Source organism: Zea mays, chromosome 2, assembly GCF_902167145.1.
Source record: "Zea mays cultivar B73 chromosome 2, Zm-B73-REFERENCE-NAM-5.0, whole genome shotgun sequence".
Classification (NCBI taxonomy): domain Eukaryota; kingdom Viridiplantae; phylum Streptophyta; class Magnoliopsida; order Poales; family Poaceae; genus Zea; species Zea mays.
Genome location: NC_050097.1, coordinates 180,041,671 through 180,065,832, shown reverse-complemented (window position 1 = coordinate 180,065,832; position 24,162 = coordinate 180,041,671). Strand labels below are relative to the sequence as shown.

The 24,162-nt window shown below is 46.8% G+C and overlaps 1 protein-coding gene and 1 pseudogene across 1 annotated transcript; both read left to right on the top strand.

The window, feature by feature from the left end:
* The first annotated feature begins 1,557 nt into the window (after positions 1 to 1,557).
* On the top strand, positions 1,558 to 4,839 carry LOC109944344 (uncharacterized). The gene is made up of 4 exons (XM_020549074.1): positions 1,558 to 2,592; positions 4,507 to 4,578; positions 4,689 to 4,729; positions 4,809 to 4,839. Exons 1-4 carry the CDS (start codon positions 1,558 to 1,560, stop codon positions 4,837 to 4,839), a joined length of 1,179 nt encoding a protein of 392 aa, XP_020404663.1.
* A 2,352-nt stretch (positions 4,840 to 7,191) lies between these two features.
* On the top strand, positions 7,192 to 8,469 carry LOC103647365 (uncharacterized; annotated as a pseudogene).
* Positions 8,470 to 24,162: the final 15,693 nt, after the last annotated feature.

Here is a 24,162-nt window from a genome sequence, read left to right as displayed (position 1 = left end):
ACAGGCACGAGCGCTCCACTATTATTGAGATCCACGTCGTTGCATGTAGAGTCAAAATTACTCATTCATCTGTTATTCCATTTGCTACGACTGTATCTATACATGTCCACGGTCAGATACGACAGTTACCCGCGAGTCAGGCACAACACAAGAAGTTAATGGTTAATGTCCTTCGTCCTTCGAAGCATTATGTCCCTTAGGATATAACGATCTTCGGACGAAGGTCATTAAGGACGTATCTTGATCATCACAGTATATGTTAATGAGAGAAGAAGCATATGAAACATAAGACATAACATGAATAATCATATGACATTATGAGTATATCTTCTGTATATCATCATGGATGAATAAGAACAATATTGAATTATATTTATACTTTTGGCTTGACAGAAGGTAAAAGTCCAAACGTGATGCATGAGCGAATACAAGTCAGCGTGAACAGTACAGTGGTACTGTTCACCTATTTATAGGCACGGGACGCAGCCCGGTCAAAATTACATTTATGTCCTCTACAACTAGTTACAATCATGACCTAGGTTACATGGGTGACCTTAGTTGTGACCAGGTGCTCAGTGCTACCTTTAGTTTTATGGGTTGCTCATACTAGTTACAATCATGACCTAGGTTACATGGGTGACCTTAGTTGTGACCAGGTGCTCAGTGCTACCCTTAGTTTTATGGGTTGCTCAGTTTTACCCTCACGTACATTTCTTTCCTCATTGAGACGCACTCACGCCGTCTCCGTTAGAGTCGTCGTGGCTGACAGCCCTGGCCCACTCCGCTCGCCCGCCCGAAGCTGTCGTGGCTCGAAGCCGCCGCAACAGGCGCCGCCGCCAGCCGCCCATGCTTCGGGGCCGCCCGCCCTTGCAAGCAGGGAGCAAGCCACGCGCCTCGACGGGTGGGAGCAAGTAGCCACGCCGCTCCCGCTGGGAGGGAGCAAGCCCCAGGCTTCTTCGTGGTCGGCGTCCCGCCGAAGCCTCTGTCTGAGCGCCCCACCGGGAGGGAGGAAGCCGCCGCCGGGAGGGAGGAAAGCGCCGCTAGGAGGGAGCAAGCCGTCGTAGGTCCTTACCCCGCTCTCCGGTCGCCTCCGCTGCTTCGTGCCCCGCGCCTCCCGTGGGTCCAGCGGCTGTTGCCTCCAGCGGCTGTGCAGCCCGAGCTCTGGCTGCCTCCCACTACTCTGTGCCCTACGCTCCGGCCGTCTCCAGTTGATCTGTGCCCCGCGCTCTCGTTGCCTCCCGCGGGTCCGCGCCCCTGCTCGCGCTCCAGAAGCCCTGCCAACGTCCGGCCTGCTGCTCGTGTGCTTCAGTTGATCTTCTCGACATTTGCCTGCTGCACAATCTCGGATCTTGACAGCAACAGCACCGCATCACGTGCTCCGAGCAACTCTCCACGCCCGGCGGCCAGGCAGCTGTACCTTTCCTCCACGCCCGGCGGCCCGGCAGCAGTACCTGCTCCTCTCCTCCAGGTTAGGAGCAAAACCTCTACTCTCTGTAAATGTTGGCTACTAAAATAGGTGTTATGGGTTCTTAACGTCGCCATTTCCTATGAAATAGGATGAATCATGTTATTCCCAATGATGAGGTTGAACCAATAGAAGTAGTTGCTGCACCTGATGATGATGAGAGACAATATCCTGAGTTTGTTGACAAGTGGGATATGCTAGAATTTGAGGACTATGATGGAGACATTTTCACAGGGGCACAATTTGAAGAGACTGATGAAGAGGAGGAGGAGGAAAACATAGTTATGGGGGTGGATGAGCAAGGAGAGGGTGATGATGTACCAAGAAATGATTATGACAGAGATAATCCATCCTTAAAAGAAGGCAGCACATTTGCATCGATGATCGAATTTAGGAATGCACTTGCTACCTATTGCATCAAAGGTGAGTATGATTATGTAATTGAAAAGAGTGAGCCAACAAGAATGACTGTTCATTGCGCATTTGAGAGGTGTCAGTGGAGGATACATGCTTCCTGTATGCGGAATAGTACAATTATTCAGGTCAAAGTGAATCCATCTCCTCACACTTGTCCAAGTGAAAGAAAAGGGTCACATAAGGTAGCTAAAAGTAGATGGTGTGCAGATGCAGTATTAGAATGGGTGACAGATAACCCATGCATTGGTACAACTGAACTGGTAAAGAAGATTATAGAGAAGTACAACATTTTGGTGCCTTACATGAGAGTGTATTATGGCAAGGAAATGGCTCTTGACAAGATTTATGGCCCATGGAAGGAAAGCTTTAACTTATTATTCACTTTCAAAGCTGAAGTGGAGAAGGCGTGCCCAGGTAGTGTTGTTGAGATTGACCATCATACGGTGGATTATAAAGTGAATGGCAAGATTTTGAACAAAGAATGTTTTAGAAGGGTGTTCGTTTCATTCAAAGCATGTTGGAGTGGGTTCTTAGCTGGTTGCAGGCCTTATTTAGCAGTGGACGCAACAGCTCTTTATGGGAGGTTTAGAGGCCAGTTAGTAGCTGCTTGTGCCATTGATGCACATAATTGGCTCTTTCCAGTGGCTTATGGTGTCCTCGAGGCAGAGTCAACAGAAAGTTGGACATGGTTCCTACAAAATTTGCGTCAGGTTATATGGTTTCCACATGGATTGACTATACACACAGACGCTTGCAAGGGTTTAGAAACTGCAGTGGATTATGTGTTCCCTGGAGTAGAGCATAGGGAATGCATGAGGCATTTTGCTTCAAACTTGGGCAAATCATTCAAGGGAAAGTTGATTGATGACAACTTATGGCCAGCATCATTGACATATAGCCTTAGAAAGCATAATTATCATGTGAATCAACTGTACACAAACTCTAGGTTAAAGATATACATTGAAAGTCATCATAAATATCTATGGGCTAGAAGCAAATTTGATGAAGGGTGCAAGGTGGACTATGTGAACAATAACTTGGCAGAGTCATTCAATGCATGGATCAGAAAAACAAAGGAGCTTCATTTGGTGGAGTTGCTAGATAAGATTCGACAAATGCTTATGGTAAAGTTTGAGTTGCGTCAAAGAATTGCACTTGAGAGGTTTCATGGCCACATGATAATCCCAGTTGTGATGAAGACCTTGCATGAAAAGACCAGAGGTTTGAAAATGTCTTTCATCAAGCGCAGACCGCTTGAGCCAGAGGTGACAGTGTTGGACAAAGAAAAGAGGGAATGGAGATATCCAGTGGACTTATCGAACAGGACATGCACTTGTAGGCAGTGGCAGATTACCGGGCTGCCATGCACCCATGCCCTATTTTTCATTACTTCTCTTCGTGGTGTAGCCAGCGAAATTGATCAATATGTGCATAAGTACTACTCTATTGCCAAGTTCAAAGCAACATATGCTGAGAATGTGCCTTCCATAGAGGCAAAGCATCAGTGGGAGGTCGTGAATCCTGGTTTCGTTCTCAACCCTCCAGTCCAGACTAGAGCACCAGGAAGACCAAGAAAAACTAGAATAAGGTCAAGTGCCGAGGGTAGTGGACTTGGACCAAGGAAGAGAAAATGCAAAAGGTGTGGAGGATTAGGACATATTGCGAGAAATTGCAAGAATGCGGTAGATCCAGCTTTTGGAGAGGATCAGCCACTAGAGCCACAATTGGCACTAGATACAACTTTTGGAGATGATCAGACACTAGACCCACAAGTGCCACTAGAGCCACTGGATCAGTCACTACAACCACTAGAGCCACAAGTGCCACTGGATCAGTCACTACAACCACTAGAGCCACAAGTGCCACTAGAGCCACAAGTGCCACTAGAGCCACAAGTGCCACTGGATCAGTCACTACAACCACTAGAGCCACTCGTGCCTTCCTCTGTTGGCTCTGTGGTACCCTCCTCTGTCGTGCCTTCCTCTTGTGCCTCTGTTGTGCCTTCCTCTGCTGCTTCTATCGTGTCGTCCTCTGCTGCTTCTATCGTGCCGTCCTCTGCTGCTTCTATCGTGCCCTCCTCTGTTGGTCTTGCTATGGTAGAGCCATCCGACCTTGCTTTGGTGCTGCCCTCCATTGCTGCCTCGTCAAGGTTATATTCAAGTTTCTAAAATTCACATGATTATTTACTTTATTTTTTCAAGTTTCTAAAATTCACATGATTATTTACTATTTTCATGTTTTGTGTAGGGAAAAGAAAAGGAAGAGAGGAAAAGAGGTTGCGCGTACAACTGAAGAGGTTGCGCGTCCAACGAAGAATACAACGACCAAGGTTATGAAGAAGGCAAAAATCAAGAAAAGGCTCGTTGCGGACTTGTAGCTGTCATTTAGCTGAGATAACTGTGCACCTATCTGTCATTTAGCTATTTTAGCTGAATTTGGTGGACTAAATTTGGTACTGTGATTTAGCTGAATTTGGTACTGTGATTTAGCTGAGATTTAGCTGAACTTGGTACTGTGATTTAGCTGAATTTGGTAGACTGAATTTGGTACTGTGACTTAGCTGTCATTTAGCAGACTGAATGTTTCAAAATGTGCACCTATCTGTAATTAAACTGAATTTGCAGACTGATTACGGTGAACAGTTATCTGCAAACTGGTGCAGATTCAAGCAAACTGAACTGAACTGGTGCAGATTGGTGCAGACTGAATCTGCTAAAATTCTGCAGACTGAACTGAACTGGTGCAGATTCAAGCAATGTGCTCGGTGCAGACTGAATCTGCTAAAATTCTGCTAAAATTGGTGCAGACTGAATCTGCTAAAATTCTGCAGACTGAACTGAACTGGATGTACATTTGTGCCTTGAACTGAAATCTGCAGACTGAACTGAACTGGATGTACATTTGTGTCTTGAACTGAAATCTGCAGACTGAATTCTGCTAAAATTGGTGCAGACTGAATCTGCTAAAATTGGTGCCTTGTGTACATTTGTCTTGAACTGAATGTACATTTGTCTTGAATCTGCTATTTACTATTTGACCATGCCAAGTTCCATGCCGTTTGTGAGAGATGTGTCCGTTTGTGAAGGACTTAGTGAGAGATGTGTCCGTTTGTGAAGGACCTACATTCACACTTTTGCATAATCCTCTGAATTTTTTAGCTTAAGCAACTAAGACCAAAACATGACTCCATGCCAAGTTTCACTATTTTTTGACCATACTTACTATTTATTTATTTTTTCTGGCTAGGGAAGGCAATTAAACCACAGAAATTAGTAAATAATCCTAAAAATGGACACCTATGCATGAAGTAAGTTTGTAAAGGTTAGATGAACAAAAGGTATACTTTTTGAGGGGAAAAAACAAAAAAAGTAAGAAATGTAGCTCAAACTTTGGAGTTGTAGTTCAATGTCCCGAAACTTAGTGAGAGATGTGTCCGTTTGTGAAGGACCTACATTCACACTTTTGCATAATCCTCTGAATTTTTTACCTTAAGCAACTAAGACCAAAACATGACTCCATGCCAAGTTTCACTATTTTTTGACCATATTTACTATTTATTTATTTTTTCTGGCTAGGGAAGGCAATTAAACCACATAAATTAGTAAATAATCCTAAAAATGGACACCTATGCATGAAGTAAGTTTGTAAAGGTTAGATGAACAAAAGGTATACTTTTCAAGGGGAAAAACAAAAAAAAGTAAGAAATGTAGCTCGAACTTTGGACTTGTAGTTCAATATCCCGAAACTTAGTGAGAGATGTGTCCGTTTGTGAAGGACCTACATTCACACTTTTGCATAATCCTCTGAATTTTTTACCTTAAGCAACTAAGACCAAAACATGACTCCATGCCAAGTTTCACTATTTTTTGACCATATTTACTATTTATTTATTTATTCTGGCTAGGGAAGGCAATTAAACCACATAAATTAGTAAATAATCCTAAAAATGGACACCTATGCATGAAGTAAGTTTGTAAAGGTTAGATGAACAAAAGGTATACTTTTCAAGGGGAAAAAACAAAAAAAGTAAGAAATGTAGCTCAAACTTTGGAGTTGTAGTTCAATGTCCCGAAACTTAGTGAGAGATGTGTCCGTTTGTGAAGGACCTACATTCACAATTTTGCATAATCCTCTGAATTTTTTACCTTAAGCAACTAAGATCAAAACATGACTCCATACCAAGTTTCACTATTTTTTGACCATATGTACTATTTATTTATGTTTTCTGGCTAGGGAAGGCAATTAAACCACAGAAATTAGTAAATAATCTTAAAAATGGACACCTATGCATGAAGTAAGTTTGTAAAGGTTAGATGAACAAAAGGTACAAATTTGAAATTATAATTTCATACAAACTTGTTTTTGAACCTTGTTTTACATACTTATAAGCCAAACTGGGAACATATAGATAGTTTAGTTTCCTTTGACTTCACATGAGATACGGCAAAGTGTAATGGTAATCTGGTTCTCACACTGCGGGAGGTCCTAGGTTCGATCCATGGCTACAGCGCAGTATGGAACCTGTTTTTTTGGATTTTTCGACAGAATCATGTAACGTCCATTTTTTTGCAGTATGTCTCATGAATCAAATCTCATGACACCAGAATTCAAATAAATTTGTCTCCCACTAGATTTAACACTAAAAGATCATGGCACACAAATTCCACACTAGAATGCCATCACATACTCATCACAACAAGACCCTGACTGAATCGACACATTTACCACCACAAATGTCCATCACAATTCAACATCACAAATATTCAGCACAGGTTCACCATGAATCCCATATTTAGCGCTTACAATTATAGTTCATCACAAAGAAAAGGAATAGAATAAAAATCATAGAAGCATAAAAGGCTCCAAACATCTTCTTCAACTCAACCATGTTGTCCTTTATATTCTTCAACTCGACCATGTTGTCATTCATCTTCTCCAGTTAGAAAAGGAATAGAATAAAAATCATAGAAGCATAAAAGGCTCCAAACATCTTCTTCAACTCAACCATGTTGTCCTTTATATTCTTCAACTCGACCATGTTGTCATTCATCTTCTCCAGTTCGGCAGCAAATTTGTCCCAGTTCGTAGTCACATGTGCTCGTTCATCCCACATATTAGACGTCATCATCTCCCCAGAGCCACCCACCACCCCTGCCCCTTCAAGCATCTTGACATAATCGTCCATCCACATGAAAAAATTGTATATTTTAACAACCTAAACAATCCAAATAGGGGTTCACAATTCAACAGTAAGCACAAAAATGAAATCAACCGTAATGGATAAAACAAGGATGGACCTTATTATCTCGATATGACTTGCTTTCACACTTCACGAACTCTCGACCAAAGTTGTCGTTCTCCCACCTTTTCGATCTTAGTCTCACGAGCGACTCTGACCTTTCGCATTTGGGGCAGCGGCGACACCGGACCATAACTGGACCATCCTTGTCCTCCATTGGAGGAGCCGCTTGCCCGCGACATGCGTGAATCCATGCTAGTAAACACAAATAGTTTAGCATTTGAGTTAGCAACAACTGTTATGTCGCAACAATGAGTTAGCAACAAATGTTATATCACAAACAGGACCAAAATTAAATTCGTCACTGATAGGAACATGCCGCCTATCCAGCAAGGATCAGGCTTCGGGGGCTGTGGCGAGGTGGACGAGGATTTCATTGCCGTTGGCAATTGGAAGGTAATCCACTTGACTTCTCGTTTTATCGGACGCTAGTGATGCTACAATGTTGTTAAAATTGGAATTATCTTGTTTGTGTGACTGTTAGCCGGTTGTATCAGACACATATACTGTACTTCCATTCTATGTAGTGTCTTGTGATGCTTGTTTGTTAAAGTTTCTCCAGTTTAGAAATACAACTACATCCTACAAGGCTACAACTGCAACCACACACACACTGTCCAAGTTCCTACAACCGCAACCACACACACACACACGCTGCAACCACACACCCGACGCCCTCAAGCTTGCTGTTAAAGTTTATCCAGTTTTGAATTATCTTTTTCGTAGTGTTGTCTGCAAGCTCAGAAACAGCAAGCTTGAGGAGCAGAAAGTGACTTACGTCGCGGGTGAAGTTGGTGCTCGTGCTCCCAAATCACGTTCGTCTCCGAAGGGGCGAGTAGCGTGCCGCGGCTTGACTGTCGGGCGGACGGGGCTGGGCGTAGGGAGCAGGGAGGAGGACGCCGGAGCCTAGGAAGATGGCGCGTAGGATGCACGGAGACGGGGCGTGGAGCAGGGCGGCGCAGGCGTAGAGGAGGCCCACGGCGAAGAAGCCCTCCAGGCCTGCTGCGGCGCTCCTCCACGGTGAAGACGCTCCTCCAAGCCTGCTGCGGCGCCGGAGAAGAATCCCGTCCAGAGAGGCTGCCGCTCCGTGGATCCGTGGGGGAGCAGGGATGCAGCCTACAGGAGCGTCCTTCTCGGCGATTCGGGGAGGAAGATGGGGCTGGCAGATTTGGATCGGGAGAATGGCGATTTGGATCGGGAGAAGATGAGTCTGGCCGATTTGGATCGGGAGACGCGCCGAGCAATATCGACGTGGGGAGGAGGCGCGCCGAGCCCCGAGCAGACGACGGTGGGGAGGAGGCGAGCTTGGCGGGGGCGTCGGGAGCGCGTCGGTGGGGAAGAAGATGGTGGGGAGGGGGGCGCCAAGCCAAGTGCCGCCGGCGGTGGGGAGATGAAGGGCGTCGGGAGCGCGTTGGTGGGAAGGGGGGGGCGCCAAGCCCAGTGCCGCCGGCGGTGGGGAGATGAAGGGCGTCGGGTGCCGCCGACGGTGGGGAGCTTGGAGGGGCGTCGGGCAGGCGAGTACAGGATTTGGGTTTGGGGAATTTTGGATGGAGAGGGGTCGCGGGGCCCACATGCAGGTCACGGAAACGGCATCAGAGTCACGGAAACGATGGTCAAGCAGTGTTCTGATGTTTTTTTATGCGTGGGAGGGTAGAAACGAGGAGTTCCTCAGATTAGGGGCAAAACTGAGCACCTGGTCACAACTAAGGTCACCCATGTAAAAAACTCTTTCTTTTGTTGTTATATAATCCATGCGCTCCGTCAATCACACACACACAAAAGTCGTCAAGTGATGGAGTAAAGCCGTAGAAGAGGGAAGACAGATAGGCAATTGATGATCACGAACGATCTCATATAAGAAAAAGGCTTCTTTGCATAGTAGCAAAGCCTCACAGAAGTACAATGTAACGGGGCGGGATAACCCAGACGAAAATTCTCAGATTATTTAGATCCAGCAGAGGATTAGCTAGCTTTAGAGTAGCAGATCGAGCTCGGAACAACCTCAGTCACCAGAAGCCCGAAAGCTTACACGGGGCACGGGCTGATGAACGAGGCGGTGGCCTTGGAGTCGAGCAGCTCCAGCGCGGCGCCGCCCGGCTCGATGCACCGTGGCGTCTCGTACTGGTTGATGGAGCCGCCCTGGCTGACCAACAGGTCCATGAGCGCGTCGAAGGCGCCGGCTTCCACCAGCCGTATCTCCAGTGGCCCCATGGAAGATGTACTTCATGTCGCCGCCGTTGGTGACGACGCGCCAGATGCCCGACGACGTCTCGTCGTAGCGCGCAGACAGCACGGCGGTGCCGAGCTCGGGCTTGATCTTGAACTCGGCGGCGTAGCGCTCGAGGTAGTCGACGAACTGGCGGCGGGTCGGGTACTCCGGGTAGCCGTCCGGGAACGGCATACGCAGGAGCTGGCCGCAGAACTGCTTGGGCATGTGCAGCTTGAGGCGGTCGTACGTGCGCCGCTGCCACAGCGAGGTGATGCAGTCGGCGCGCTCCAGGACGGCGAACGGCACGCCCTGCTCGCGCAGGCACGCCGCCACGGCTAGCCCCGACGGCCCCGCGCCCACGATGATGGGCCCGGTCACCCACACGCAGCGCGGGGAGAAGAGGCTGTCCATGCGGATGCGTGCTCTGAGCTAGGAGTGTGGTGCTCTGAGGTCTGTATCTATCGGTGAGTGTGAGTATGTAGCTGCTGATGTGAAGCTAGCTAGCTAGCTATGATAGAAGAATGAGGAGGAGGGGGGCCGGAGAAGCCTGTTCGTTGCTGGAGTTAGGAGAATGGAGGAGATGTTGTTGTGTTGGTGGTTTGGGGGTTCGACTAGTCGTGGTTATATAGAGAATGGAATGAGGGAGGGTGTGGGTCAGGAATCAGGACGGAGGGAGGGTGTGGGTCAGGAATCAGGAATTCAGGATGGAGGGAGGGTGTGGGTCAGGAATCAGGATGGAGGGAGGGAGACGCCGGACAGCAGTGTGCCGACTGCCGACTGCCGAGCCACTGTAGGCATGTCAATTCGAAGGAGAGAGAGAGAGAGAGCAGTGGTGCTGTAGCTGCTGGTGGGGTTGGAATGGAGATCGATGGAGTCTGCATCTGCTCTGCATGATGAGAGAGAGGCAGCAGAGGAAGAATATTGGCATTCACCATGCACGCAGTAGCTACAATAACGAACGAACAGACAAACAAAATGGTGGAAGATTACATGCATGGAGATCGAGAGGATCTAATAAAAGTCCTTTTTTTTCTTCCGGAATTCGAGTTTTGAAATCCCCTCCTCTCTTCTCGTTCTGGGTGTGGAATGAGAAAATTCGATGCAGATTTTATCTCGTTTTATATACATATACATACTCCTATACGACAGATTCTGAAGGTGAGGGTGGCTAGCTCGAGCGACCGACTCACCGACACATGCCGGGATGCCCTTCACCCAGTGGGGCGGAGGGTGGTGCATGTGGTGGTGCGCGCCGCCGCTGCATGAGAGCCACGCACCCGCCGCCGCCGCCGCCCCATTGTTTGGCGTACGTGGATTCCCTCTGCATCCTCGATGATCCACACCACCACCATCACCAACGGCGGCGAGCGGGTTGAAGAGTGTTGGACCGATCGACCGGCCGCCGCGCCGCTCGCGCTTCCCGCAGTCAAAATTATTGAGATCCACGTCGTTGCATGCTAGAGTCAAAATTAGTGCCCCCAACCCACCCACCACTCATTCCTGTGTTATTCCATTTGCTACTATACATGTCCACGGTCAGACACAACACAGTTACCCGCGTGCAGGCACAACACAATGCTGGATGCTAGGCCCGTGTCTGGGCCGCACCAGCCCACGGTCTATTGAGCCGGCCCAAACATAGCACATAAAATATGGAAAGCGTGTCTGTAGAGCACCAAAAAGAGTACCGGACGGTTCAGCCCTGAGGCTTGACGGTCCACGTGCGCGCAGAACAGATTAGGGTTCCGAGTTTCTTACTGTGTTTGTTAGCGAGAATCACGGGATTAACTCGAAATTTTGTTGGTAACGGGTCCAGCCCCCCTCCTATATAAAAGCAGAGGAATACGACCGATTAAAATGATCAATCGAACCATCAATCAATACAATTTACATTTATTCTTAGGAGTAGTTCTAGTCTAGTTTTAAGTTAGTCTTCCAATCCCCAAATTCTTCGCTTCTCTTCGACTCTACGTCGATTAGAGGAGTCTAGGTCGGCCTGTCGAGCCTAGACATCTCCTAGGATCTCTCCTCCCCGACTGGGTCCCTCCCGGGAGCGAGATCCAGGCGCCGTCGGCGACTTCCGCCGCCCCTGCGCACGCGCGAACCGTCCAGCCCCAGGGCGCAGACCGTCCGCCCCTGTGCAAAGAGCACCGCCACGGTTCGTGTTGAGTGATTGGCGCCCGAAAAAGGTGTCAACATACTTTTGGCGACTCCGCTGGGGAAAACACGTCTAGACACATCAAATCGGCCCTCAATGGGCGGTTCAAGGGATAGTTCTGAAGTCTCCCCCAGCAACATTATAGAGCCGACTTGGAAACCTTGCCGGCTGACGAACAGCTCCAGTTCGAGGAGCATAAGGAGCAGCTGATTCAAGAGGCAAGAGCAAAGTTCCTGGCCAACTTCAAGGTGGACAGGAACAATAAAGTCGTTCGACAACGGGCGACGGATCCGGCTTCGCTCCGACCCACACCAGATATCCCCAATGTAAGTAATACAAACGAGCTACAATCTCTTAAGAATTATGTAGATGAACAGCGAGAACAAATACAAAATATCATAGGGGGTATGCAAAATGATTATAGGAGACTAGTACGTGCATTTGATAAATCTAGTATTGCAAATTTTTCTTCCACGAGGTTGAATTAGGGGGTAACACGCATAATACGTCGGCTATAGGTTGCCACGATCAGTCACAACCCCTTTATGGGATGCTGATGGACACATACCCTGAGCAACCGCAAATCGGCAGTAAATCAGCTGATCTGCACATGCCTGGACCGTCCGCACGTGAGCGTGGACCATCCGGGCCAGCAACGGCCAGGCCCATTTTTAATGAATTACCAACACATGTGCCCGAGCCACATCGTATTGCGCAGAATTTAAACTACCCAGTCGGACGGTCCGCATACAACGACGGACGGTCCGCATATAATCATGGACGGTCCGGGTACATGTCCGGACAGTCCGCGCATGAGTTTCTTTTAGGATGATTGTTACCTGAATCCTCACCCGTCCCAACAACACTTCCCATCACACTATGCGATGCATCAGCCCATTAATACAAAATCCTGAGCCCAGGAAAGCTTTCCGTCCCTGCCTAGAAGGCCAGAAAGGAACGATCAATCCTATGAGCCATATAGGGTAAATGGCAATGCACCACATAGCTCAAACCAATTGGGGGGAAGACAACATGCTAATATCTAGCCAACCCCACCTATGTTTGACCAGAGGGCCGGTGGTCTCGCACCGGCTGTCATCGATATAGTGAGGGAGGAAATAGCCGGGGCGTTCCGAGATTAGCTCAGAGTAAGCATGGTGCCTGGGGGGCAATCATATCGGAAACCTTATGACAGCCGATTTGATCACCACCCATACCCCCAGGGAACTAGAATACCCGAATTCACAAAATTTTCGGGTGATCAAGGAAAAAACACGCGCGAACACATAGGTCAGTTCTTAGCACAATTAGGAGAATTGGCCAACACAGAAGCATTCCGCGTGCGTTTATTTTCATTGTCTTTAACAGGAACCGCGTTCGCATGGTACGCCACTTTACCTCCTAATTCTATTTTGTCATGGGGGAGTTAGAACAAAAATTCCATGATCACTTCTTTTCCGGTGATTATGAATTAGATCTGGTAGACCTAGTGGCCCTGCGACAGGGGAAGGACGAATCGGTTAACGAATACATCCGGAGGTTCCGGGATACAAGAAACCGATGCTTCCAAATACACTTAGCAGAAAAACAGCTAGCAGGATTAGCCTTTAATGGACTGAGATATTATTTAAAAGAAAGATTAGAAGGCATCCAATTTTTCACGCTAGCACAACTACACCAGAGAGCTTTGGCTTGTGAAAGCTGAAGCAAAGAGACTGCCAAAACCATTCGTCACAATGTCCATATATTAGAGTGCGACCAAGGTAGCTCGGACGACAAATCAACAGAGGTATATGCTGCTGAAATGGTTTGGCCAAAGCAGGCCAAATCTTCGGCTTGTTCTTCCTTGCAGCTGGTTCAAAAGAAACAACAAGAGGAAGTTAAGTTTACATTTAATATTGGTAAATGACTAAATGTGATAAAATATTTGATGAATTACTCAAAAATGGCAACATTAAAATAAATCACACTCTTCTATCCGCCGACGAGCTAAAACGTCGTGCATACTGCAAGTGGCATAACTCATTTTCTCATGCCACTAATGATTGTAATGTATTCCGTCGACAGATTCAATCGGCCATTAACGAAGGACGATTGAGATTTTAGGAAATGCAGGTGGACACGGAGCCCTTTCCGATGAACATGATCGACTTTGAGGGCAAGAGAGTCCTAGTTCGGCCAAACATAGCCGATAAAGGCAAAGACAAAGATATAATCATCGGCAACGCAAAAGTGGCCGATGGGAATCATAAATTTTCTTGTAGGAAAGTGGTGGCCGAGGAGACTCCCGATGGAGGGGAGACTCTTAAGGTGACCATCACGACCTCCGGCGCTAGGGGGCAGCGCAGACCAAGGGGCAAGAGCAGGAGCCCGTGTTGCTGAAAGGGAAATGTGCCCTTGGGCCATTTCTAAGTATTTTGGTGATTGAGTGCCAACACAAGTGCTTAAGTGTGAATTTATGCTCATGGATGAACAAAGTGCAAATAAAGAGTAAAGGTATGTTTCTAAGCCTTAGTACATTGGTTTTGTGTACTAATATACTTGTCTAAGTGTTAGAAACAGAAAGAAGAAGAAAAGAAAAAAGGTGAAAAAGACTTGGCTGTGTACAGCCAAGACTCAGCTCAGTCTGGCACACCGGACTGTCCGGTGGGGCACCGGACAGTGTCCGGTGCGCCAGGCTGACTCGGCGTGAAGTGGCCGCTCTCGGGAATTCGCCGACGGCGTACGGCTAAAATTCACCGGACTGTCCGGTGTGCACCGGACTGTCCGGTGAGCCAACGGTCGGCCGGACCAACGGTCGGTCGCGCGATCTGCGCGGGACACGTGGCCGAGCCAACGGTCGGAAGGGGGCACCGGACTGTCCGGTGTGCACCGGACATGTCCGGTGCGCCAGCGGCTCCCAGATCTGCAACGGTCAGCTGCGCCGTTTAAGGAAAGAAATCGGGCACCGGACAGTGTCCGGTGTGCACCGGACTGTCCGGTGCACCCGACGACAGAAGGCAAGATTGGCCTTCCAGATTTGCTCTCAACGGCTCCTAGCTGCCTTGGGGCTATAAAAGGGACCCCTAGGCGCATGGAGGAGCACACCAAGCAACCTTAGAGCATTCTTGATCATCCACACTCAGTCTTTGCGCATTCGTTTGTCATTCTCAGTGATTCGAGCTCCGTTCTAGTGAGAACTTTGAGATAGTCTTTTGAGCTCGATTCTTGGCCGTGTGTGTGCGCATTTTGCTGTGGATTTGTGTGTGTTGCTTCCCTCCCTTACTCCGTACTTCTTTGTGAAATTCAATTGTAAGGGCGAGAGACTCCAAGTTGTGGAGATTCCTCGCAAACGGGAAAAGATCAAAGTAAAGAAGAACACCGTGGTATTCAAGTTGGTCATTGGATCACTTGAGAGGAGTTGAGTGCAACTCTCGTCCGTTGGGACGCCACAACGTGGAGTAGGCAAGTTTTGTACTTGGCCGAACCACGGGATAACCACTGTGCCATCTCTGTGTTTGATTTCTTGTGGCTATTGTGTTCTGACTCCTCTCTAGCCACTTGGCAATTATTGTGCTAACGATTAACCAAGTTTTTGTGGCTTAAGTTTTCAAGTTTCATAGGATCACCTATTCACCCCCCCTCTAGGTGCTCTCAATTGGTATCGGAGCCGTTCTCTTCAAGAAGGGACTAATCGCCCGAAGAGATGGATCCTAAGGGGAAGGGAATCGTGATCAACGACAAGGAGAAGGAGTCCTTCGTCAACGAGCCGAAGGATGACAAGCCTACTGACTCGGGCTCGGGCCACAAGCGCAAAGATGGGAAGAAGAAGAAGACAAGGCGCATCAAGGAGATCGTCTACTACGACGATAGCGATGAGTCTACTTCTTCCCAAAAGGACGACGACAACAACTACAAGAAGACGGTCAATTCGAACTTTTCATTTGATTATTCTCGTATTCCACATAGTTCGAATTCGCATTTGCTTTCCATTCCTCTTGGCAAACCTCCACACTTCGATGGGGAGGACTACGGATTTTGGAGTCACAAAATGCGTAGTCACTTATTCTCTCTCCATCCAAGCATATGGGAGATTGTAGAGAATGGAATGAAATTTGATAGCTCGGATAGCCCTATGCTTATAAATGAACAAATCCATAGAAATGCACAAGCTACTACTGTTCTATTAGCATCTTTGTGCAGGTAAGAGTACAATAAGGTGAGCGGCTTGGACAACACCAAGCAGATATGGGACACCCTCAAGATCTCTCACGAGGGGAACGACATCACCATGCTCACTAAAATGGAGTTGGTGGAGGGCGAGCTTGGACGATTCGCAATGATAAGGGGAGAGGAGCCAACCCAAACTTACAACCGGCTCAAGATCCTTATCAACAAAATAAGGAGCTACGGAAGCACGCGATGGACGGACCACGACGTCGTCCGCCTAATGCTAAGGTCCTTTACCGTTCTTGATCCTCATCTCGTAAACAATATTCGTGAGAATCCCAGGTACACGATGATGACGCCCGAGGAGGTACTCGGAAAATTCGTAAGCGGGCGGATGATGATCAAGGAGGCGAGATACGTCGACGACGCTCTAAACGGTCCAATCAATGAGCCTCAACCTCTTGCTCTCAAAGCAACAAGAAGCAAGGAGATGCTACCTAGCAAGGTGGCACAAATTGAGGCGGCCGGACTTAATGATGAAGAGATGGCTCTCATCATCAAGAGATTCAAGACGGCACTAAAAGGCCGCAAGGGGCAGCCAAGCAAGACCAAGACAAAGGGGAAGCGCTCATGCTTCAAATGTGGTAAGCTTGGTCATTTTATTGCTAACTGTCCCGACAATGATAGTGATCAGGATCAAGGGAACAAGAGGGAGAAGAAGAAGAACTATAAGAAGGCAAAGGGCGAGGCGCATCTAGGCAAGGAGTGGGACTCGGACTGCTCCTCTTCCGACTCCGACAATGAAGGACTCGCCGCCACCGCCTTCAACAAATCAACCCTCTTCCCCAACGAGCGTCACACATGCCTTATGGCAAGGGAGAAGAAGGTATGTACTCGAAACTCTACCTATGCTTCTTCAAGTGAGGACGAATCTAGTGATGAGGATGAAGTAGATTACTCATGTTTGTTTAAGGGCCTAGATAGAACCAAGGTAGACAAAATTAATGAATTGATTGATGCCTTGAATGATAAGAATATGCTTTTAGAAAAGCAAGAGGATTTGTTGTATGAAGAACATGATAAATTTGTAGAAGCACAAAGATCTCATGCTCTAGAAGTTAAAAGAAATGAAATGCTTTCTTGTGAATTATCTTCTTGCCATGAGACAATTTCTAAATTAAGGAGCATTAATGATGATTTGAATGCTAAGTTAGAGATTGCTAGTAAATCTACCTCTTGTGTAGAAAATGTTGTAACGTGCACTAGGTGTAAAGATATTAACATTGATGCTTATAGTGAACACCTAGCTTGCATTTCTAAATTAAATGAAGAGGTAGCTAGTCTTAATGCCCAACTTAAGACTAGCAAAAGTGATTTTGATAAGCTAAAATTTGCAAGGGATGCCTACACGATTGGTAGACACCCCTCAATTAAGGATGGACTTGGCTTCAAGAGAGAAGCCAAGAACTTAACAAGCCATAAGGCTCCCATCTCCACCAAGGAGAAAGGGAAGGCTCCTATGGCTAGTAGTACTAAAAGAAACCATGCATTTATGTATCATGATAGGAGACAAACTAGAAATGCTTATAGGAGTTATAATGCTTATGATGATTTTGACTCCCATGCCATGTTTGTTTCTAGTTCTTCCTATATGCATGGTAGAAATATGTCTAGGAAAAATGCTATTCATCATGTGCCTAGAAAGAATATTATTCATACTCCTAGGAAAGTAGTAAATGAACCTTCTACAATTTATTGTGCCTTAAATGCTTCCTTTGCTATTTGTAGAAAGGATAGGAAAATAGTTGCTAGGAAGTTAGGGGCAAAATGCAAGGGAGACAAAACTTGCATTTGGGTCCCTAAGGATATTTGCACTAACCTTGTAGGACCCAACATGAGTTGGGTACCTAAGACCCAAGCCTAAATTTGCCTTGCAGGTTTATGCATCCGGGGGTTCAAGCTGGATTATCGACAGCGGATGCACAAACCATATGACGGGGGAGAAGAAGATGTTCACCTCCTACGTCAAGAATAAGGATTCCCAAGATTCAATTATATTCGGTGATGGGAATCAAGGCAAGGTAAAAGGGTTAGGTAAAATTGCAATTTCTAATGAGCAATCTATATCTAATGTGTTTTTAGTAGAGTCTCTTGGATATAATTTGCTATCGGTTAGTCAATTATGCAATATGGGATATAACTGTCTATTTACAAATGTAGATGTGTCTGTCTTTAGAAGAAGTGATGGTTCACTAGCTTTTAAGGGTGTATTAGATGGCAAACTTTATTTAGTTGATTTTGCAAAAGAAGAGGCCGGTCTAGATGCATGCTTAATAGCTAAGACTAGCATGGGCTGGCTGTGGCATCGCCGCTTAGCACATGTGGGGATGAAGAACCTTCACAAGCTTCTAAAGGGAGAACACGTGATAGGTTTGACTAACGTGCAATTCGAAAAAGATAGACCTTGTGCAGCTTGTCAAGCAGGTAAACAAGTGGGAGGAGCACATCACAGCAAGAATGTGATGACCACATCAAGACCCCTGGAGCTGCTACATATGGACCTCTTCGGACCCGTCGCCTATCTAAGCATAGGAGGAAGTAAGTATGGTTTAGTTATTGTTGATGACTTTTCCCGCTTCACTTGGGTGTTCTTTTTGCAGGATAAGTCTGAAACCCAAGGGATCCTCAAGCGCTTCCTCAGGAGAGCTCAAAATGAGTTTGAGCTCAAGGTGAAGAAGATAAGGAGCGACAATGGGTCCGAATTCAAGAACCTTCAAGTGGAGGAGTTCCTTGAGGAAGAAGGGATCAAGCACGAGTTCTCCGCTCCCTACACACCACAGCAAAATGGTGTGGTAGAGAGGAAGAACAGGACGCTAATCGATATGGCGAGGACGATGCTTGGAGAATTCAAGACCCCCGAGCGTTTTTGGTCGGAAGCCGTGAACACGGCTTGCCACGCCATCAACAGGGTCTACCTTCATCGCCTCCTCAAGAAGACTTCGTATGAGCTACTAGCTGGTAACAAACCCAATGTATCTTACTTTCGTGTATTTGGGAGCAAGTGCTACATTCTAGTAAAGAAGGGTAGAAATTCTAAATTTGCTCCCAAAGCTGTAGAAGGGTTTTTGTTAGGTTATGACTCAAATACAAAGGCGTATAGAGTCTTCAACAAATCATCAGGTTTGGTTGAAGTCTCTAGCGACGTTGTATTTGATGAGACTAATGGCTCTCCAAGAGAGCAAGTTGTTGATTGTGATGATGTAGATGAAGAAGATGTTCCGAGGGCCGCTATACGAACCATGGCGATTGGAGAAGTGCGGCCACAGGAACATGATGAAAGAGATCAACCTTCTTCCTCAACTATGGTGCATCCCCCAACTCACGACGATGAACAGGTTCATCAACAGGAGGCGTGTGATCAAGGGGGAGCACAAGATGATCATGTGATGGAGGAAGAAGTGGAACCGGCACCTCCAACCCAAGTTCGAGCGATGATTCAAAGGGATCATCCCGTCGACCAAATTCTGGGTGACATTAGCAAGGGAGTAACTACTCGGTCTCGATTAGTTAATTTTTGTGAACATTACTCCTTTGTCTCTTCTATTGAGCCTTTCAGGATAGAAGAGGCCTTGCTAGATCCGGACTGGGTGTTGGCCATGCAAGAGGAGCTCAACAACTTCAAAAGGAATGAAGTTTGGACGCTGGTGCCTCGTCCTAAGCAAAATGTTGTGGGAACCAAGTGGGTGTTCCACAACAAACAAGACGAACACGGAGTGGTGACAAGGAACAAGGCTCGACTTGTGGCAAAAGGTTATGCCCAAGTCGCAGGTTTGGACTTTGAGGAGACTTTTGCTCCTGTGGCTAGGCTAGAGTTCATTCGTATTTTGCTAGCATATGCCGCTCACCATTCTTTCAGGTTGTTCCAAATGGATGTGAAGAGCGCTTTCCTCAACGGGCCAATCAAGGAGGTGTACGTAGAGCAACCCCCTGGCTTCGAGGATGAACGGTACCCCGACCACGTGTGTAAGCTCTCTAAGGCGCTCTATGGACTTAAGCAAGCCCCAAGAGCATGGTATGAATGCCTTAGAGATTTCTTAATTGCTAATGCTTTCAAGGTTGGGAAAGCCGATCCAACTCTTTTCACTAAGACATGTGATGGTGATTTGTTTGTGTGCCAAATTTATGTCGATGACATAATATTTGGTTCTACTAATAAAAAGTCTTGTGAAGAGTTTAGCAGGGTAATGACGCAGAAATTTGAGATGTCAATGATGGGCGAGTTGAACTACTTCCTTGGATTCCAAGTGAAGCAACTCAAGGACGGCACCTTCATCTCTCAAACGAAGTACACGCAAGATTTGCTAAAGCGGTTTGGGATGAAGGACGCCAAGCCCGCAAAGACTCCGATGGGAACCGACGGACACACCGACCTCAACAAAGGAGGTAAGTCCGTTGATCAAAAAGCATACCGGTCAATGATAGGGTCCTTACTTTATTTATGTGCTAGTAGACCGGATATTATGCTTAGCGTATGCATGTGTGCTAGATTTCAATCCGATCCTAAGGAGTGTCACTTAGTGGCGGTGAAGCGAATTCTTAGATATTTGGTTGCTACGCCTTGCTTCGGGCTCTGGTATCCAAAGGGGTCTACCTTTGACTTGATTGGATATTCAGACTCCGACTATGCTAGATGTAAGGTCGATAGGAAGAGTACATCGGGGACGTGCCAATTCTTAGGAAGGTCCCTGGTGTCATGGAATTCTAAGAAACAAACCTCCGTTGCCCTATCCACCGCTGAGGCCGAGTATGTTGCCGCAGGTCAGTGTTGCGCGCAACTACTTTGGATGAGGCAAACCCTCAGGGACTTTGGCTACAATCTGAGCAAAGTCCCACTCCTATGTGATAATGAGAGTGCTATCCGCATGGCGGAAAATCCTGTTGAGCACAGCCGCACAAAGCACATTGACATCCGACATCACTTTTTGAGAGACCACCAGCAAAAGGGAGATATCGAAGTGTTTCATGTTAGCACCGAGAACCAGCTAGCCGATATCTTTACCAAGCCTCTAGATGAGAAGACCTTTTGCAGGTTGCGTAGTGAGCTAAATGTCTTAGATTCGCGGAACCTGGATTGATTTATAGCATACACGTGTATATGCCCTTGATCATGTTCCTTATGCATTTTGTTGCTTAATAATGGTGCTCAAGTTGTACAAACACTCCCTGGACCTCACAAGTCCGTTGCAAAGTGATGCACATGTTTAGGGGGAGATGTGTTACAACTTGACCCTTTGAGACTAATCATGTGCTTGAGTTTGCTTGTTTTAGTCTCAAAGGTGGTTTGAAAGGGAAAAGGTGGACTTGGACCATGCAAGACTTCCACTGCACTCCGATAAAAAGAGTAACTTTTCCAAGTTCATCTTTTAACTCTTATTGCCATTTGCTCTTAATTGAAGATTTTGGTGAGGCAATGGGGTTAAAGGGCCAATTTTAATCCCATTTTGGTGCTTGATGCCAAAGGGGGAGAAAATAAAGGCCAAAGCAATAAATGGATGAGCTACCACTTGAGAGATTTGAAAATAGTAGAGTAGAGCTTTTGGTTTGTCAAAACTCTTTCATTGTCTCTTTTGTCAAAAGTTGGCTCTTGTGGGGAGAAGTGTTGATTATGGGAAATAGGGGGAGTTTTTGAAATCCTTGATCAATCTCTTTTGGAATGACTCTCTTTATGTTTCAACATGTGTGTTTGACTTAGAGATAGAGATTTGAGTTTGATTTGCAAAAACAAACCAAGTGGTGGCAAAGGATGATCCATATATGCCAAAAATTGAATCAAAATAAATTTGAGTTTTATTTGAAGTGATATTGCACTTGTTCTAGTTGCTTTATGTTGTGCTGGCATAAATCACCAAAAAGGGGGAGATTGAAAGGGAAATGTGCCCTTGGGCCATTTCTAAGTATTTTGGTGATTGAGTGCCAACACAAGTGCTTAAGTGTGAATTTATGCTCATGGATGAACAAAGTGCAAATAAAGAGTAAAGGTATGTTTCTAAGACTTAGTACATTGGTTTTGTGTACTAATATACTTGTCTAAGTGTTAGAAACAGAAAGAAGAATAAAAGAAAAAAGGTGAAAAAGACTTGGCTGTGTACAGCCAAGACTCAGCTCAGTCTGGCACACCGGACTGTCCGGTGGTGCACCGGACAGTGTCCGGTGCGCCAGGCTGACTCGGCGTGAAGTGGCCGCTCTCGGGAATTCGCCGATGGCGTACGGCTAAAATTTACCGGACTGTCCGGTGTGCACCGGACTGTCCGGTGAGCCAACGGTCGGCCGGGCCAACGGTTGGCCGCGCGATCTGCGCGGGACACGTGGCCGAGCCAACGGTCGGAAGGGGGCACCGGACTGTCCGGTGTGCACCGGACATGTCCGGTGCGCCAGCGGCTCCCAGATCTGCAACGGTCAGCTGCGCCGTTTAAGGAAAGAAATCGGGCACCGGACAGTGTCCGGTGTGCACCGGACTGTCCGGTGCACCCGACGACAGAAGGCAAGATTGGCCTTCCAGATTTGCTCTCAACGGCTCCTAGCTGCCTTGGGGCTATAAAAGGGACCCCTAGGCGCATGGAGGAGCACACCAAGCAACCTTAGAGCATTCTTGATCATCCACACTCAGTCTTTGCGCATTCGTTTGTCATTCTCAGTGATTCGAGCTCCGTTCTAGTGAGAACTTTGAGATAGTCTTTTGAGCTCGATTCTTGGCCGTGTGTGTGCGCATTTTGCTGTGGATTTGTGTGTGTTGCTTCCCTCCCTTACTCCGTACTTCTTTGTGAAATTCAATTGTAAGGGCGAGAGACTCCAAGTTGTGGAGATTCCTCGCAAACGGGAAAAGATCAAAGTAAAGAAGAACACCGTGGTATTCAAGTTGGTCATTGGATCACTTGAGAGGAGTTGAGTGCAACTCTCGTCCGTTGGCACGCCACAACGTGGAGTAGGCAAGTTTTGTACTTGGCCGAACCACGGGATAACCACCGTGCCATCTCTGTGTTTGATTTCTTGTGGCTATTGTGTTCTGACTCCTCTCTAGCCACTTGGCAATTATTGTGCTAACGATTAACCAAGTTTTTGTGGCTTAAGTTTTCAAGTTTCATAGGATCACCTATTCACCCCCCCTCTAGGTGCTCTCAGTTGCGCATCTCAGACGGTCTGACGCACCGACGCAGACGGTACGGGACCACGCCGGATGGCCCAGAGATTTCCAGTGGATGGTCCGGTCATACTCAAGACCCGCAACGACCTCGTACCTTCAAACCACGACGACTAGAGATAGGTACTTGGAAAACAAATACATTTAAAGCAGCTGGTCGGCTGGTCAAATCTGGTCAAATCTAGCCCGACTTTCGATCAATTATTGTCCAAATATGTAAAAAAGAAGGCTGGCCCCAGTGACCGGCCAGCAAAGCGACCTTGCTCGCCCATTCGTGAGCAATATCAGGTAAGACCGATTGGACCACCTCACCAATCGGAAAAATGGAGGGTCATACTGTCCAACTAAAACCTAACATATTGTTGGGGGCCTTCGTCTTTCGAAGGTCCTCAAAAACATGATTTAACAATGTTTCTGGAGTATAATACATAAACAGGTATCTTCGGACTTGGATCGGAACCATGATGTGAAGAAGCATAAAGAATACGAAGATTGGCGCAAAGCCGAAGCTGTGCGCAGGGGAGCTTCGGCATGGAAGCAGAAAGAGGAACCGACTTAAAAGGGAAAAGGCTATTTAGACCTCGATGAATTATTATAGAGTCATTAGCAAATTTAAAGGGCATGAATGTAATTGTACATGGGCTGCGTCCCGTGCCTATAAATAGACCGTACTGTTCACGTTGACTTGGCATTTGCTTTGGCGTCACACTTGTACTTTTACCTTCTTCCGAGCCGAAGGTACACTTGTAACTTGATATCATTTCTATTTTTCCATAATAATGAAATAGAAATGAGTTGTTAATAATACATAATTGTTCATGTTATATTTTATATTTTATATTATTTCCCTTCGTTATTATATGATGCGTTGATGAAGGTACGTCCTTCATAACCTTCGTCCAAAAATCATTATATCCCAAGGGAGATAATGCTTCGAAGGGCGAAGGTCTTTAACCATTAACTTTTGTGTTGCCTTGTTCCCAATTCATAACATTTGAGAACAAGTCCCCAACATTGGCGCCCACCTCCGGTGAACTCTTTTCGACCACCTTCGGCAAGCATTGACCTTCGTCATGCCACCGAAGAAAGCTTCAGCGAAAGGAGCTGCCGCTCTGCAGCCGCTGGACCCGAACCAGAAGACCCTTTCTCTTCGAGAGGCTCGAAGACAGAAGAGGAAGGCCACTAGTCCAACACCCCAGGAGGACAACTTGGACCAAGAGATCAGAAACATGGAGATGCTTCATCAACAAGTACAAAGGAAGAAGGA

What these genes read in the sequence shown, in the direction of transcription:
- LOC109944344 (XM_020549074.1), top strand. Translation starts at nt 1,558, where the DNA reads ATGAATCATGTTATTCCCAATGATGAGGTTGAACCAATAGAAGTAGTT. An exon ending in AACTGAACTGGTGCAGATTG is followed by an intron (nt 4,579 to 4,688) that starts GTGCAGACTGAA and finishes AAATTGGTGCAG; the next exon opens with ACTGAATCTGCTAAAATTCT. An exon ending in CAGACTGAACTGAACTGGAT is followed by an intron (nt 4,730 to 4,808) that starts GTACATTTGTGC and finishes TGAAATCTGCAG; the next exon opens with ACTGAATTCTGCTAAAATTG.